Below are 15,468 nucleotides of genomic sequence, written 5' to 3'. Positions count from 1 at the left end.
ATGTCACCAAGTCAGATAATAGTATCATGATATGTCACTTGTTTTCTTCTTCCTCAGATTCAGTTATTACAGAGAAGATCGACCTGGGTTTCGCTATTAGCGCAACAGCGCTCAGTGCTGACGAAACGTTCCAGAAAATCAAAGATACTGTTAAATCTGTAATAAAGAAATACGGTGTAGGTAACCTACATTATGCAGTAATCACTTATGGTTCCGACGCGAAGTTAGTGCTTAGCTTCCAGGCTAACTTCTCTGCATTGGAGAATTGGTTGACTACAATCGATAGCATACAGCTTGAGCAAGGACCACCGGCTATGGAGAAGGCGCTGCAAGAGGCCAAACAAATATTCCAATTGAGTTCTCGCAGCGATGCTAAGAAGGTACTAGTTGTGATCGCTGACAAGTCGCCTACAGGAGACAAAAAGACCATAGAGAAGGAGGCTCAAGAACTGGACATTGATGATGTAAAGGTTATTCCTGTCGCCATTGGTGATGAAATTGATCCTCAGGAAATAGAGGAGATTTCACCGTATAAAGATGTGCTAGTTGATGTCCCAAAAGATGTCGATCCAACAGATCTCGCTAAAGCTGTCATGAATAAAGTTCTAAAAGGTAATGTCAGTTTTTTTGTAATTCTGCGTCACGTGGTCTAAATTGCGTTCCATACCTGAGCGGTCAAAGAGGTGTTTTTATAATAGAATCGAAGTCCTTATTCAACTTTTGAACTGTAGTGCCATGCAAATACATAAGCAATTATTAAACAGACACTGTTTGTTGCTCACATCGCATGTGTTTCCTAGGTAACGCTCAACAAATGCTTCATAGTCGCAGTAAACTCTCAGAAACATTTCAGCCAAAAAACAACAGTAGTTTACACACGTAATTTGCAAATCGCACTTATAACGCCGTCAATCTATTCATCTATTTAACTTTAAGAAACTCCCAAAGTGCCAAAGTTGGACCTCGTCTTTGCTATCAGTGCATTACCAACTGACAACAACTTTGGATTGATCCAGGATGTTGTAAAGGAAGTAATGGAGCGATTTTTCAGTGAGAACGTCAGATACGGGCTTATTGTCTTTGGCAAGGATGCCTCCATAAAGGTCCACTTCAGAGATAAGTACAGTGACCCAAGAAGGTTACAGATGTATGTTGGCTCTATCCCTCCTAATAACGACGAGCCCGCTTTGGACAAGGCTCTTGTTTTGGCCAAGAGTCTGTTTGAAAGTGATGCTGCAAGGAAAGATGCACAAAAGGTACGTGCTATTCTGTCGATTTTCTAGCGCGCCATAATTACCCAAGTTTTCTTATTGATAACGGCGTCAGATGCCAAGCGTTTGCCTCTATACTCTTCGTAAGGACACATCAGTCTGTTTTTTAATTTGTTATTGTACGGACAGCATGAATTGAAGAATTTCTTGGTCATTTTGACATGCTGAACGACCACAGAATTTTCTATTTCCTTCTGTTATGTTTAATAAAGGAACGGATGAATGAATGAATGAATGAATGAATGAATGAATGAATGAATGAATGAATGAATGAATGAATGAATGAATGAATGAATGAATGAATGAATGAATGAATGAATGAATGAATGAATGAATGAATTTGTATGTATGAGTGAGTGAAGGAAGGAAGGAAGGAAGGAAGGAAGGAAGGAAGGAAGGAAGGAAGGAAGGAAGGAAGGAAGGAAGGAAGTGGAGGGAGGGAGGGAGGGAGGAAGGAAGGAAGGAAGTACAAAGGAAGTGAGAATTTTCTCCTTCTTTTCTTGTGTTTTAGAGCTTTGTGATGGGATAAAAGCTCGATGTTTATGGGCTTCCGTTTATTTTTATAAGCTCATTGGCAGTTATCTATTGTTATTCAGGTTCTTGTTGTAATCACGGATGCCACAACTGGTCGCGACAAGCCAGCCATTGAGAACGCAGCTAAGGACTTGATAAAGAAATTTATAGTTGTCATTCCTGTTGCCATTGGCGACAAACCGGTTTCTGAACTAGAAAAGGAGTTCCCTGATGAGGAAGTCGTAAAGGCAAATGACACAGATCATCCGATAAAGATTGCAGACAAGATACAGGACAAGTTGCTTGCTGGTAACTACATGATAGAGATCAAAACTTATTACTAACATAACTAGCACTAATTACTTACATACGTTCGTTTGGTATCAGCTATCTCTCAATATACATAGAGAATGTGATGAGAAAAAGGATAGTAAGTTATTAAATTTGCAATTTCAATATGCAGTTCACAAAGATTGTAATTTTAACATAACTTTTACTGTAGCGATTTATCTCGTTTGTGAATTTAGCTGCATATGAAACGTTTTATTCAGCAGAAACTTTTAATTTGTTTATTTTTTATTTTAGCAATTGTCCACTGGAAGTTTTTGGAAGACCTCAATCTGTTGTCTGATTCGATAGTCACTCATGATAATTTTTTTAATTTCAGAAACAGCGAAGTTCCCTAGGTTAGACATCGCTTTTGTAGTGAGCGCAACAGCTATTACCGCTGATAACAACTTTAAACTCATAAAGTCCACCATCGAGTACACCGTCGAAGAACATGGCGTCAAAAAGCATCTTTACGCAATGGTAGTCTTTGGGCAAAATGCCGACATAATATTTCCTTTACAAAAAACCAGCGAAGATACTCTAATAGCGCTTATAAAGGGAGCGCAACAGCCTACCGGATCACCGGACGTGGTTCATGCCCTGGAAACTACAAAGCAACTGTTTTTCAAACCCAGCGGAGGTGCGCGACCAGACTCTCGGAAGATAATCGTGGTCATGATTGACCGTAAGACAGTAAATACGGCAGGTGAAATTGACAATTTGGCGAGTGAATACGAGGACGGCAAGGTGAAGTTTGTTACTGTGGTTATTGGAAATGAAGCCGATCCGGACGAGCTTACAACTTTCAGCCCGGACAAGGACAAAGATAAAATCGTGAAAACTGACAAGGATGCTGACCCAAAAGGTGTTGGAAAACGAATTTGGGCCATGATGGCGTTAGGTAAACATCAAAAGTGATATTGTTGATTTAAAGTGCACCTAACCCCCCAATTATTTTTTTCTCTTAAATAAATCTTTGCACCTGTTCGAAACATATTGCGCTATTTGGCGTCTTTTTTAACCAAATCTTGACTTTTTATAGGCTGTAAAAGTTACGAAATCTAGCCATCATCTGTCCCATGGCCGAGCTGGTAGGGGCATGGGTCTATTCCTTACTTGACGTCACAAACTCATTTGCATAGTATTAAGTCTTTGTGAAAATGCATGCAAAGCAGTTTGTGACGTCATGTAACGAATAGACCCATGCCCCTTACCAGCTCGGTCATGGGACAGATGATGGCTAGATTTTACTTTTACGGCCTATAAAAAGTCAAGATTTGGTTGAAAAAAGGCGCAAAAAGGCATGCGTTTCGAAGAGGTGCAAAGATTTATTTCAGCGAAAAACAATTTGGGGGTTAGGTGCACTTTAAAACGACCTTTCTTAGTTTATACTTCATATAATATGTTTCCAATGTCATCTTTAGTTCTGAAGTCTTTATTTCGGTCCAAAAGCAGATGGTATAACAACCGAGTTATTTAAACTCATGTTGGCCTTTTCAATCTGCTGGAATGAATATAAGGATTCGGCTAATGTGGGATCCCAATTTGCGTTTTTCTTTCTTCTTAATACGAGATCCATAGTTGTTATTACACCCAGGTGCTGAATGGGTTCTAAGCTACCGTAATGTGACGAGCCTAGTATCCCATCCAGGGTGCGAGTAGTTGCACTTTTGGTTGCTTCATGCAACAGTGGTCTAATAGGCTACTAACCTCCCCTATGAAGGTGATTTTAACAGTCAGCACAACTTACAAACGTAGTATTAATACAAGTAGTATGCACTTAGTATGTCACGTGGATGAGACATCTCAGGGTCCCAAGGATATTTAGGGCTCCAATGCTCCAAGACAGGAAGTTGAGGGCTCTCAGTGTCCACGGCGCTACTACAGGGCTCCATTTAGCCAGGGTCAGCATCTTTTCGTTATCACCTTTGGGACCTTGACATCTTGAGTCTTTGATCCACGGGATTTTAACTCTTGACCTTGTAAACGGCCTCTAGCCTTCAGAATACTCTCTTTAAAGTACCTTGCTAAAATGTAACCAGTTTCCTAACTGCATGTGATTGGCGTTTGTACTTTATCGTCATATGTTTTTGTCATAGCTTTATCTGACCCATGCTTGATCAAGGAATGTGATTTTAATGGAAAGTGTGTCAGGTACCCCAATGGCACGGCAGGATGTGTATGCCGGGAAGACTGTCCTCCAACCTACAGTCCTGTATGTGCAAGCGACAGTAATACCTACCCTAATAACTGCAGCATGATGGCCGAATCGTGCAGAACAAAGACGAATCTCGCTCCTGTAAAGAGTGGTGTTTGTGAAGGTATGATGTTGAAATTAAATCAACGTTGTTAAGCAGTCATTTTGATTTGAATGCTCACTCATATGTTAATTACGCTTGTAAAACAGCTGCAAACCCAGTAAATCAGAACTTCGTAAGAGGTTTTAGATGGGCTTATAAACGGAGGGGATTATATCCGCGGGGGGCGGGGGGAGGGGGTTAAAATTGGAATAAAAAAAGTTTCGAAACGAGCTATAGCAGTGTCAATCGATATACGTTTTTTATTTACTGCTTTTTAATTAAGCTTTAAAACGTCAATATTTGGAACAAAATTAAAAGTAACAACACGAACGAAAGTAGAGGGGGGCTTTTATCGGGGGGGGGGGGCTTAATCGGATGAATTTTTTGGTCTACAGGTGGATGGGCCTACAACCGGGGGGGGGGGGCGCTTATAAGCGGCAGTTTACGGTAAAAACGCTTGTGTATGGTACATTTCCCTCACTTAACAAAATTTTGACTGTTTTAGTTTGTAACAACTCTGTTGACCTGCTGTTTGTCGTTGCTGGAGGACACATATCAGAGAAGATGAACTTCATCAAATCCATAATCGATAGATTCGTCATGGGTACAAACAATACCCGTGTGGGAGTATTGGCAGTGGGTTTATTAAATAATAGCACGCTGCCTTTGGATGATCTAGAAAGCCTCGAAACACTTGAATCCTTCATCGAAAGCTCAAGCGGTCAATTGCCAAGTGTTGAACAATTCTTGAGGCCAGACGTGGGAAAGGTAGGCTAGTTATCTCATTCAGTAGCCTGTGTTGATTTTAAGTCAGTTAAGCCAGAAAGTTGGTTGACGCAAGTCGTGATCAGCAGTGTCGAAAGGTCATTGGGTGCTGGTGAAGAAAGAAAAGTGATAATATCTAAGCTCCGAAAGTTAAAAAGAGATAAAATGGAAGGTTGGTCTTGTCAGAACCATACCCATTTGTAGTGGGTACCACGTGACTCCAATAAGGTCCCGCGAAATATGACCTCCCAAAGCAGATATGTTTCTAAAATTTACATTCTTATGCCTTATTCATGTGTAAGCAAACAGAGAATCCTTCATCATCATCATCATCAATCTTTATTTACCCTCGGATTGTAGAGTAGCTTAATGCAGCCAATATCTCCGAGCATTTTCCCACCCAACCATGATAATATACGCACAACGACCAGACCACAACACCGGGAACTACGTCCCCTACTCTTTGCGAACAGTGAGTGGGTTCTTTAACATCCCACAGAGTTACAAACTATTTCTCGGGCATGGTATAATGACTGAATTCCCATGGCCACAAAACTAATCAAAACTCTGGAATTTCATTATCCAGCGATCCAGTGTTTAATAATAAGCATTCTTATATCTCTTGGTGTAGGCCGTGGTTGTTATTGCAGAAGAAGAAAGTGACATTGCTTCGTTCAAAAGCTTGTCCGGGACTTTAAAGACTCTTGATGCCACACTCTTTGTAGTGGGGGTCGGGAGCGATATGGATGAACCCAGTGTGAAGACAATCGCCTCCAACGAAGACTATGCTTATCACGTGACCTCCTTCCATGACATCATGTCCGTCACCACAAACATTTCTGACCAGATCTGCGACTTGAAAGGTATCTATTTGCAGTGGGTTTTATGAATTTAGTATCTTTATGCCAACCTTTTCATTTATGGAAGTGCTAGTTTGGCCGAATGCCGTTAATTTTCCTTGGCTTCTTTCATTTCAGTACTGGTGACATATCCTATTGACATAGCTTTCGCCATTTCTGCAACAAGCACCAAAGCAAACGAGTTATACGACTACATGATGGATGCCATAAAGTACATAATCGACAAATATGGCATGTACTATGTGCATTATGCATTTATGGTGTTTGGAAGCGAACCGGATGTGCAAATAACGTTTGGAGAGAGTTTTAATAGCCCTGACCAACTGAAGGGATTGTTAGATATCATTGTGAGACTTGGAGGTCAGCCAAACCTGGAAAAGGCATTGGAGAAGGCTGCCGAGCTCTTTGAGCCAGGCTATGAGGGCGAGAGACCTGGGGTACGGAAGTTCTTGGTGGTGATTGTGGATAGGGACACTGTGGGAGATGAGAATTTTGTCAGACGCCATGCAAAAGACTTGGAGAATTCAGGGGTGAAGGTAAGGTTGATTTCCTCATTGACATCACAGCATTCATTTGCATCTGCTGCGCAGATCGACAGAGCTCATCGTAAAACAGCATAATAATCAGCAGTTATTCAATGAAGCGAAGATGGACTGTGGGGGATATTTACCAAAACTGCGAAGGGGCGAGGTAAATATAGACTATTATTCACTTACACTCAGGTGAATACTTGTTTTAGTGTATACCAAACCGCTGGATAGCCAGCTTCAATAATCCGCTAGGTTTTTAACCATTTTCGTAAACACCCGCCCACGGAATCTAGGACAGGAGTTGTATAGCAAATACCAGCCAGAGATTGAAAATCCAATTAAAGCGCATGAAAAGCACTATCGACCGATTTCGTATATTCAGTGTCAGGGGAAAAGTGGTAGAAATACCGAAATATTCACCACTATCCACCTCCAGTTCGGTGAGTAATTGTTAATTATCGTGTCAATTTTAACAATCCTGTCGGATCGGGAGATTTTGAAATTATGGAAATTATGAACATTTTTTTGTCTCCGTATAAAGTAGGAAATAAATAAAGGAAAATAATCAGAAGAACAAAAAAATCGATCTTTAATGTTTTGAAAAATAATGATCCAGAAAGATAAGTCAGTTAAGTAACAAAGCTGTATTCAATTCAAGGTGATACCAGTTGTTGTTGGACAAGAAGTAGACCCTGATCTCGTAATGATAGCTCCCAATGTTATCGTTGACCCTGTTCCAGAAGTGGACAAACCGGAAAAGCTTGTTAGCAAGATCATGGCTCAAGTTTTTATCGGTAAGATAAAATGTTGTGAAAAAAATCCGATTAGAAAAGTCGTTATAAATGCATTTAGAAAGAAAGGTTAAAACATACACTGCTAACATGGTCTAATATTAACTAATATTAATCTATGCTCGTCCTCCAGAACGATAGGCAAACATTATCACGGCAACAAGCCAATGAACTGAAGTGCGCCAGGCCTTTTGTGGATCTTTTCCAGTAAAATATAAAGAATCGTTTCAAAGGAAAGAATCCCTGTTCTTTTTTACGGGAAAAGATCGACGAACACTAACGTGATAAACGTTTAACAAATTTTAATTTATTAAAATACATTTTAAACAATCCATTTTCAATTTTACACCCCCCCCCCCCCCCAAAAAAAAAAAAAAAAAATGTGAGCACCCAAGCCTCCAACAAAAGTTTGTGGAGTAGGGAACTGGTCCTACTGAGAACTTTTCTGTTGCTGGTCATTCTTGGTAAAATGCTTTATTGTACCTTAATATTAGTTTTGGCCTTAAGTGCCTTCTGGTGCGGAGAGCGATGATCATTATCAATGAAGAAGCTGTTGCACTCTCCATTTAATGATCTTTAAATAACATCTCTTGTTTTGAATAATTTCCTTCATGTCTTTGTTCTCGGTTCGTTACTTTAGATCCTTGTAACTTTACTGAGTGTGCGTACTACGCTGTGTGCATCTCTCAAAGAGATGGGTCTGCCAGGTGCCAGTGCTCTGATCTATGTCCAGCGTCTTTCTCTCCTGTTTGTGGGTCTAATTTAAGGACATACTGGAATGAGTGTTATCTTAAGCGAGAGGCTTGTTTCATGAAACAGAACACTACTGTCTCATCTAAAGAGCCCTGTAGTAAGTTGACCATATATGTGCTGAATTTCTTTCTCTACCTCTCTTTTCTATTGTAGTCCTTCTATATTTGTTGTCGGTTCATTCTACTTGCATTTCTGTTTTCTCTATCATCTATTTTTAACCTTTTTCAAGATCCGACTCCTTGTTTTGGAGTCACGTGTTCATTCTACGGCACTTGTCGACTTACAAAGGACGGAACTCCTTACTGCGCATGCCGAAATTCTTGTGTGGAGATTTATAGACCAGTGTGTGGCAGTGATGGGGAATCTTACTTCAGCGAGTGCTTTCTTCAAAGTAACGCTTGTCGTCTGCGTAACCGAATCACCTCGAAGTACAATGGACACTGTAGTAAGTCCGTTTGTCTTCTCTGCTTCCTTTCTCGCCTTTCTGTTTTTGTTTCCTTCCTTTTTATAAGGATATGTGCTTCAAAGGACGATCGGCTGTAAGTGACATTAATTGACGTTTATGAACTTTCTTAATTCCTCTGCAGTGACTTAAATACTTCTCTTACAATCAGCAACAGAGCGACCGTACTGTTTTGACGGCAATCTTAAATGTATGTTGTGAATATGAGACTAGGAATTCATTGACGCAATTAAAGAAATAAATTCCCAACCTCTCCTTACACCATTACGCTTAATAGTTTAGTCAAATCTCACATATGGTGTTTTAATGGTGTTTAATTGTTGAATACCAAAGAACCTTTCCTCAAGACACACCAACACTTCTATTTGTTGCTTGTAGTCAATAATTAATTGAACGAAATTTTGTTTGCCTAAGAAATTTAAAGCAGTGGTTCTGAGTCATTTTATCAGAAATGGTCGAATGCACCCACCCGGCTCAAAAGGAGGAACCTCATTGGACGATATTTAAAGGAAAAGAAACGTTTAATTTTCTTGTGTTCTGTCTACAGATCCCTGCAAGAATGTGAGTTGCGACTACCACGCCAAGTGTTCTGCCTTACCCAATGACACAGCTGTATGTCAGTGTGTGGACGACTGTACCTCGGAGCCTTTTAAACCAGTTTGTGGAAGTGACATGGTGACTTATCCAAATGAATGCTCTCTCAAGGCAGAGGCTTGTATGGATAAGAAAATGACCGCCGTGAATTCGACAGGAATTTGTCGTAAGTTTAAAAATGGAAATGTCTCTAAATTAACAGAAAAACTCATTGAGCGTCAAATGTATTGTTCATTTTGCTACATTTGTCATAAGTGTTGACTAACCTACGAGGCCGTAAACTGCAGAGTAAACTCTTTGATTCACCATGTATGTCATTAGTCTAGCAACACAACATTCAGTAATAAGTTAAGCCGGCACTCTAACGAAAATTAAGCTAACATACCCTATATATGATGAGTTATTTTTAATTCGTGACGATCTTCATCGTTCTCATAAGTTTTATAAGCGAAGGACGATTCTTAAAGTAAGTTCAAATAATGATCAAGCCTTAACATTTGATTTACGCGTGTTAGTTCCGTTCATTTATAAACGGTTTTTTTTTTTCTTGGTTAATGGCACCTTCTTGACACCAAACTCTTACCATTGAGTCACTTACATGTGGATCGGCGTAAATTTCTATTATTGCGTTCCACATCATGAGAGCAACGATTAACTTAGACATCATTGCAAACCGCGACGACTAACACCTTCCATGATATTGCATCTTCTTATTCGCAGAGAAAGCTGTTGATCTGGCCTTTGTCATCGGTGCCTCCGGTCCTAAAGCTTCGACCAACTTTGGCAGAATGGTAGCAATGCTAAAGAAAATCGTGGATGAGTACGAGGTATCCCCGAGCAAAACGCTTCTTGCTCTCGTGGACTACAACGGACCTGCCAATGCTAGGGTCTTTTTCAGGGACAAGTATAGCAAAGATAACTTCAAAACTTTTGCTGAAAATATTCCTCAATCTGCGTCTCGCCCAGGGACATTGAGTGGTGCTCTGAAAAAGGTTCGAGAGGAAGTGTTTATAACACAGCGCGGAGAGAGACCATTCGCGGAGGACATTCTCATTGTGATGACCGAAGGTGTCTTTGATGAGAACTCGCCAGAAATCAAAAACGAGATTAGCAAGTTAAGAGAGAGGCCAGTCAAGGTCATTCCTGTTGTTATCACGGATGACCCGGATAAAACGGACAAGGACAAACTCAAGGCCATTGCATCAGGGGGAAATCTTGTGGTGTTACCGAAACCTGGAGAAGAGGAAAAAGAAGGGGAAAAACTACCTTTTACAGCAAGTGAAGGTTGGTTGTCTTTCTGACAAAAAGTGATCAACATGTTATCCCTCCTTGCAGTTTTAGTATAATATTTCAAGAATACAAATGATCAACTTAAGCTGTTGGCCCAATTAACCTTTTATTTCTAGATTTCGGTTTACTTTACCGTAGCTATATCTACTGAATCTTCTTGTTTTTATGGGAAGATGATTTGGCTGGACTTCCTAAGTTTGTTTTGCCTAATCCAAAACAGAGTCAGTCAAGGCACGATTGACGTGGAATAGGCAAACTGCAGTTAAAAGTTAAGAATGCGTGTCACTTCGTTTTTAAAACCTTTCGTTCAAGATGTAAGCTTTAATAAAGTAATCAAACATTTAGTGGAGGAGTTAATCGTTGTGTGTGTAAGCGCTTCGCCACACGTTAGTTAAGTTTCCCAAGGAGAAGTGCATGTTCTCTTGAAGACTGACAAAATTGTCCGTTCCCTCAGACCCTTATGCCGCTGACTTGTTTAAATTTCAACAGAGTTCCACAACTGCGTTGAAGTTAAAAAATCTGGATATTCATCTGACGGTCACTACCTTGTTCACGTGAGCGACAGATGTAAAGACCCAATCAGAGTTTACTGTCACAGCATGGCGTCTGGAATGCCCCAGGAATTCATCACACTGGAGTCTGGTGCCAAGAATAACTATGCTATCATTTACCATGAGCGGCTTCAGGATAGGTTTAGCTGTAGTGGGCCTGCACGAACAGAGCTGTACGCTGAGCGAGGTGCCACAAATTTTACTAAAGTACGTCTTAATGCTCTCACCATGAAACTTGTCAGCGATGATTTCACCTTTGCACAGACGGAAGAAGGAAGCGACGTTGCTTATGGCTCGGCTGGAGACTGCTATTCTGTGAACCCGGGTAAATGTAGGAAGGGATCATTCAAGGTTGATTTGCGAGGCACGAGGCTGCGAGTTCGGGAAGATGTGAGCTGGTCCTTCCAGGGATTCCCGAATGGTTTCGAGGTTCAGGATTACAGTAGGTCACATGACGACGCTGTGATATCTGCCAAGTGTGGAGGCTGGTGTGGTCGATGTAAACCAACCAGGGGTGCTATTCTGGTGGAACCTCTTTGTTCTATCCCAGCAGGTTTGTGTCTTTATCATTTTTGAACTGTTATCCTTCCTAATGTGACAAATTCATTACTGTAGAGAGAAGCATTTTTTTAAGCAACAGCATGACATGAACTTCTGCTGAATAGCAGATGCTTTTCATGAATTCATCCATAGCCTCACAAGCTAAAACGTCATTGGCTATGACAATGAGTAAAATCATAGGGGAGTACTTCTTTCTGTTAATGATCCTTAGAATTGGGCCGATTTATGAATTCTTTACAATTATTTTTTGAAAAGTCAGAACTGTTTTCCCTTTTGTATTTTGACTCTGCTATAAGAATAGTTTCATTAAACAGAACAAATGTTGTGAAACTGACGCGATTCTTTTAAACCCTACTTAATAATTATTTTGCTTTCATTTTAGCGTGTCCATTCCCAATGGATGTGGTTTTCGCTCTGGATTCTTCCTACGAAATAAAACCCTCGGCCTTCGACCAGCAGAAGAGTTTTGTCCTCACTATGATAGATGGCTTCACAATTTCCCAATCCCAGACACATGTTGGCCTCATCACTGTCTCGGAGACCGCGAGGAAGGATATTGAACTCACAGAATATAGTCAGCCAGGACCACTCAAAGCCAAGGTGGATGAACTACGAGCTGAGAAAGTTCTTCCTTCACTTCCGACCAGCAGGCTTAGTGATATGCTTCGAAAGGCCTTCGAGATATTTAAGAACGGGGGAAGGAGTGGGGTAAGTTTTACGTTCTTGGATGGCAATCGGAACTGTGCACTAAAACAACCCACTACTTATTAATCGTATCATTTATTTCCCACAATGTACATTTCACTGTTCACGCTCTTCAACTCTCCTCTTTGGATCATACCCAGCCCATGTTTTGAAGGAATTTGAGCGTTATTTGAGAGGTCTAGATTCGCGTTTACGACTAAACATAAAGGAGATAAAACGAGTAAACAGAGGAGAAAAGTGCAAAATTATTTTGGCTTCTGATGTTAATGCAAAACTACTCAATTTTACTGAGAAACTTAAAACAGCGAGCGGCATATGAAGGACAAAAAAGGTCACGGTGGTCATTTTTGCCGTTTGCCGCGGACGTCATTCTAAATATCTCTAATTACCTTCCTTCCCTGGAGGGAAGCCATGGCCACAGTTGTCTAGCCCTGAACCCAGCATTTTTCTCTTGCGTTCACCAGGACTATGGCAGCTCGTCGTTTCAGATAAACAAGGAGTCTTTAGTCAAAAACCGTGATAAAACTGGCAATCTGACCCGAAATATTAAATGGTACACTTAAGAAGGTTTGGGGCCCCACAGGTTTTGACCATTAAAATTCCTTATATTCTCCCAGCTTTCAAATGTTGCCTGAAAGTAAAAATTGCTTTATCTGTGACCAAAACGCGAGGATCCAAGCCATTTTGGGTTTTTCGTCTTTCTTTAAGAGTCGTCCTTCGCAGTTTTGCTTGCTTAATTGTCTCCTTTATGGCCCAAGGCTGAACCAGTCGTTTTTCTATTCGTTATTTTTAAATTTTGCCATGTAACAGAAACAGCATGACATTTATTTCAGGTTCCCAAGTCTCTTATTGTGATTGTTTTCGGTGAGATCACTGAGGATCTACAGACAGCCGTCGCCCCTCTGAAGAACAGGAACATACAGGTATTTGTTCTCGCTGTTGGTGTGAACACGCCCTCTTCTCGGCACCTTAGCATCGCCAATTCAAGAAATCACGTCCACACAGTAGACTCGGTGGATAAACTTGTTTCCAAGAGCGCCCGACTGGTTAAGGACACTTGTAAAGGTAAGCTGAGCTGGGTCAGAACCTGCAGCATGTATCGTCCATTTTTAATCATAATAACGATCTAGTTTGGCTCCAAACATTTTGCTCAGTATACAGATGCTGCTGTCGGAAAATGCCTACTCGTGCCTTCTCGAAATTATCCCGCCGAACCGGAAAGAACAGTTTACCCACACATGATAATGATATGATAATGATATGAGTTAAAACACATATACAAACTTCTCTCCTTCCCTCCATAGTTTTGTAACATTGTGCTTGTATTTAGCTCTCACACGTTGAATGATTCAAAATGTATTGTAGCGTAAAAGCAGTTTGGACGGCTGCTGCTTCCATTTCAATTCCTGTTCTCAATTTTGATTCTCTTCCCGCTGACCTCTTTCACCCACGTAACAGCTCCAACAAAATGTCTCCAAACACGCTTTTAAGGGTGCAGTTCTTTATTTACAGACCCTTGTGACAAGAGAGACTGTGCGTACTATGCTCGATGTAAGTCAATTGGTTACACCGATTCTGAATGTGTGTGCCCAAAGATCAGTGATTGTTCGCCCAGAAAAGATGAAGTATGCGGTAGTGATGGCAAAACATATCACAATGACTGTGCTTTACGAGTAGAAGCCTGTGCTAAAGGAGAGGACATCACAGTAACTAATTTGGCGCCTTGTGGTAAGTCCACCAGATTCCTTGTTCTTATGCGTCATGGTTATGAAATGCATTTTGATAAACACGAATTGCTATGGGCTGTTCTTGGTTCATAAGAATCATTTCATTCGTGAAAGGGTGGATGAAATTTCTAAAAAAAGCCAAATTTCATTGTTACAGCTAACAAACAAACAGCACCACCGCGTAGCGTGCACAGCGGGTGCTATCATTCGTATGATGGGCGAAGGGTCGTAGAAATCGTGGTTTCGCCCCCTTGTTGTCGAGCGAAAAAACTCGGCCATGCTACAGAGACTAGCACCGCTTGAATTGATTTATTTTAGATGGTTATACTTAAGGATTTCCTCCACAGTCTCTTATAAGTTCAAATCATATGATAAAAAATTCAGGTTTGTTCTTGAGAATAAAAGTTTCTTGACGTGCTTCACGGCTTGGGTCAACCAATCAAAATACGTACCTTGGTTTAGTCATAATGAGTCTTACTTAGTCTTACTCAGGACTGTTTATACTCGCTCTGCATGTCTTGCCTTTGTCTTTATCGATTAAAAGACAGTGGGTAAGTGGTCACATGACATGTATACCGATAGTCATCTCCGCCCACTTCATCCAGACCCGACCTCTCTCACCAGGGTTTGATGAGGAGTAATCTAGACATCTGCATGTTAAGCAGTTTAATGTAGTCCTAAGCCTTCAACTTTACATTTTTGTTTGTTTGTGTAGGGTTATGTGCTGGGGTGATGTGTAAAGAGCATGCGCATTGTGAAGTGAAGGAGGGCAAGGCACAGTGTTTGTGTAAGGATGTCAGGGAGTGTCCTCGGACAGCAGCTCCAGTGTGTGGACACGACAATAAGACTTACATAAACAAATGTTATTTGGATGTTGCAAATTGCTTGGTGAATGGTAGCATTGATGAGCAGAAAACTGGAAAGTGTGGTAAGTTTCAGATCTATTTTAGTTCCATTTTTTCTCCGTTTGAGCACCATGTGGTTCCAGTTGGACTTACAGTAGGTGCAGATATCAGCCGTCAGCAAACGGCCAAAAAAAAAACGGCGTAAAACTACGCAATAATATTACAAAGAACAATTTAATTGAAAAAGTGGACATTTTGTAAATTGGTGCTTAAAAGGAGCCATTATGAGACTGATGGATAGAAGGGTGGCTATACAATAAAGATACCACATTTTCAGGTTGAGTAGGGAAGTGCAGGAAGAGACCACCATCTATTTTGTGGTTTGATAGGTCCTGTTCGAGCATAATTCTGACCACATCCCTAAATTCTTCTTTCTGGCGTTTCGAGTAAACAGCACTAAAATTTAAAATGCTAGTTCGACAAAACCAGAACTTTGTTGACCAATACGAAAGAAGTGTTGCTCGATATATCACGAGTGTGGGCAAAGAAGAACGAAGAGAAAATCCGAGTCACAGACGGCAATCAAACCCAGGACCCTCCGTCCACCGGTCGGATGCTC

General features: G+C 40.8%; 2 protein-coding genes across 2 annotated transcripts in view; one reads left to right on the top strand and one right to left on the bottom strand.

The window, feature by feature from the left end:
- The window catches only part of LOC146484509 (uncharacterized), a 278,821-nt gene that overhangs the window by 179,799 nt on the left and 83,554 nt on the right, over nucleotides 1–15,468 (bottom strand). The gene's annotated exons all lie outside the window — the stretch shown is intronic.
- Nucleotides 1–15,468, top strand: part of LOC146484518 (uncharacterized) — a 115,980-nt gene that overhangs the window by 85,330 nt on the left and 15,182 nt on the right. Inside the window, exons 84-99 of the mRNA XM_085104485.1 lie at nucleotides 58–612; nucleotides 937–1,256; nucleotides 1,868–2,093; nucleotides 2,452–3,015; nucleotides 4,214–4,435; nucleotides 4,920–5,182; nucleotides 5,811–6,042; nucleotides 6,157–6,575; nucleotides 7,228–7,363; nucleotides 9,124–9,336; nucleotides 9,891–10,454; nucleotides 10,950–11,564; nucleotides 11,955–12,280; nucleotides 13,111–13,342; nucleotides 13,790–14,005; nucleotides 14,720–14,932. Of these exons, the coding sequence (XP_084960611.1) occupies nucleotides 58–612; nucleotides 937–1,256; nucleotides 1,868–2,093; nucleotides 2,452–3,015; nucleotides 4,214–4,435; nucleotides 4,920–5,182; nucleotides 5,811–6,042; nucleotides 6,157–6,575; nucleotides 7,228–7,363; nucleotides 9,124–9,336; nucleotides 9,891–10,454; nucleotides 10,950–11,564; nucleotides 11,955–12,280; nucleotides 13,111–13,342; nucleotides 13,790–14,005; nucleotides 14,720–14,932 (5,316 nt within the window). The remainder of the gene's footprint in view (nucleotides 1–57; nucleotides 613–936; nucleotides 1,257–1,867; nucleotides 2,094–2,451; nucleotides 3,016–4,213; nucleotides 4,436–4,919; nucleotides 5,183–5,810; nucleotides 6,043–6,156; nucleotides 6,576–7,227; nucleotides 7,364–9,123; nucleotides 9,337–9,890; nucleotides 10,455–10,949; nucleotides 11,565–11,954; nucleotides 12,281–13,110; nucleotides 13,343–13,789; nucleotides 14,006–14,719; nucleotides 14,933–15,468) is intronic.

This window comes from Pavona decussata, unplaced genomic scaffold, assembly GCF_977016875.1.
Source record: "Pavona decussata unplaced genomic scaffold, jaPavDecu1.1 SCAFFOLD_32, whole genome shotgun sequence".
Taxonomy (NCBI): Eukaryota; Metazoa; Cnidaria; class Anthozoa; order Scleractinia; family Agariciidae; genus Pavona; species Pavona decussata.
This window is presented reverse-complemented; position numbering and strand designations above follow the sequence as displayed.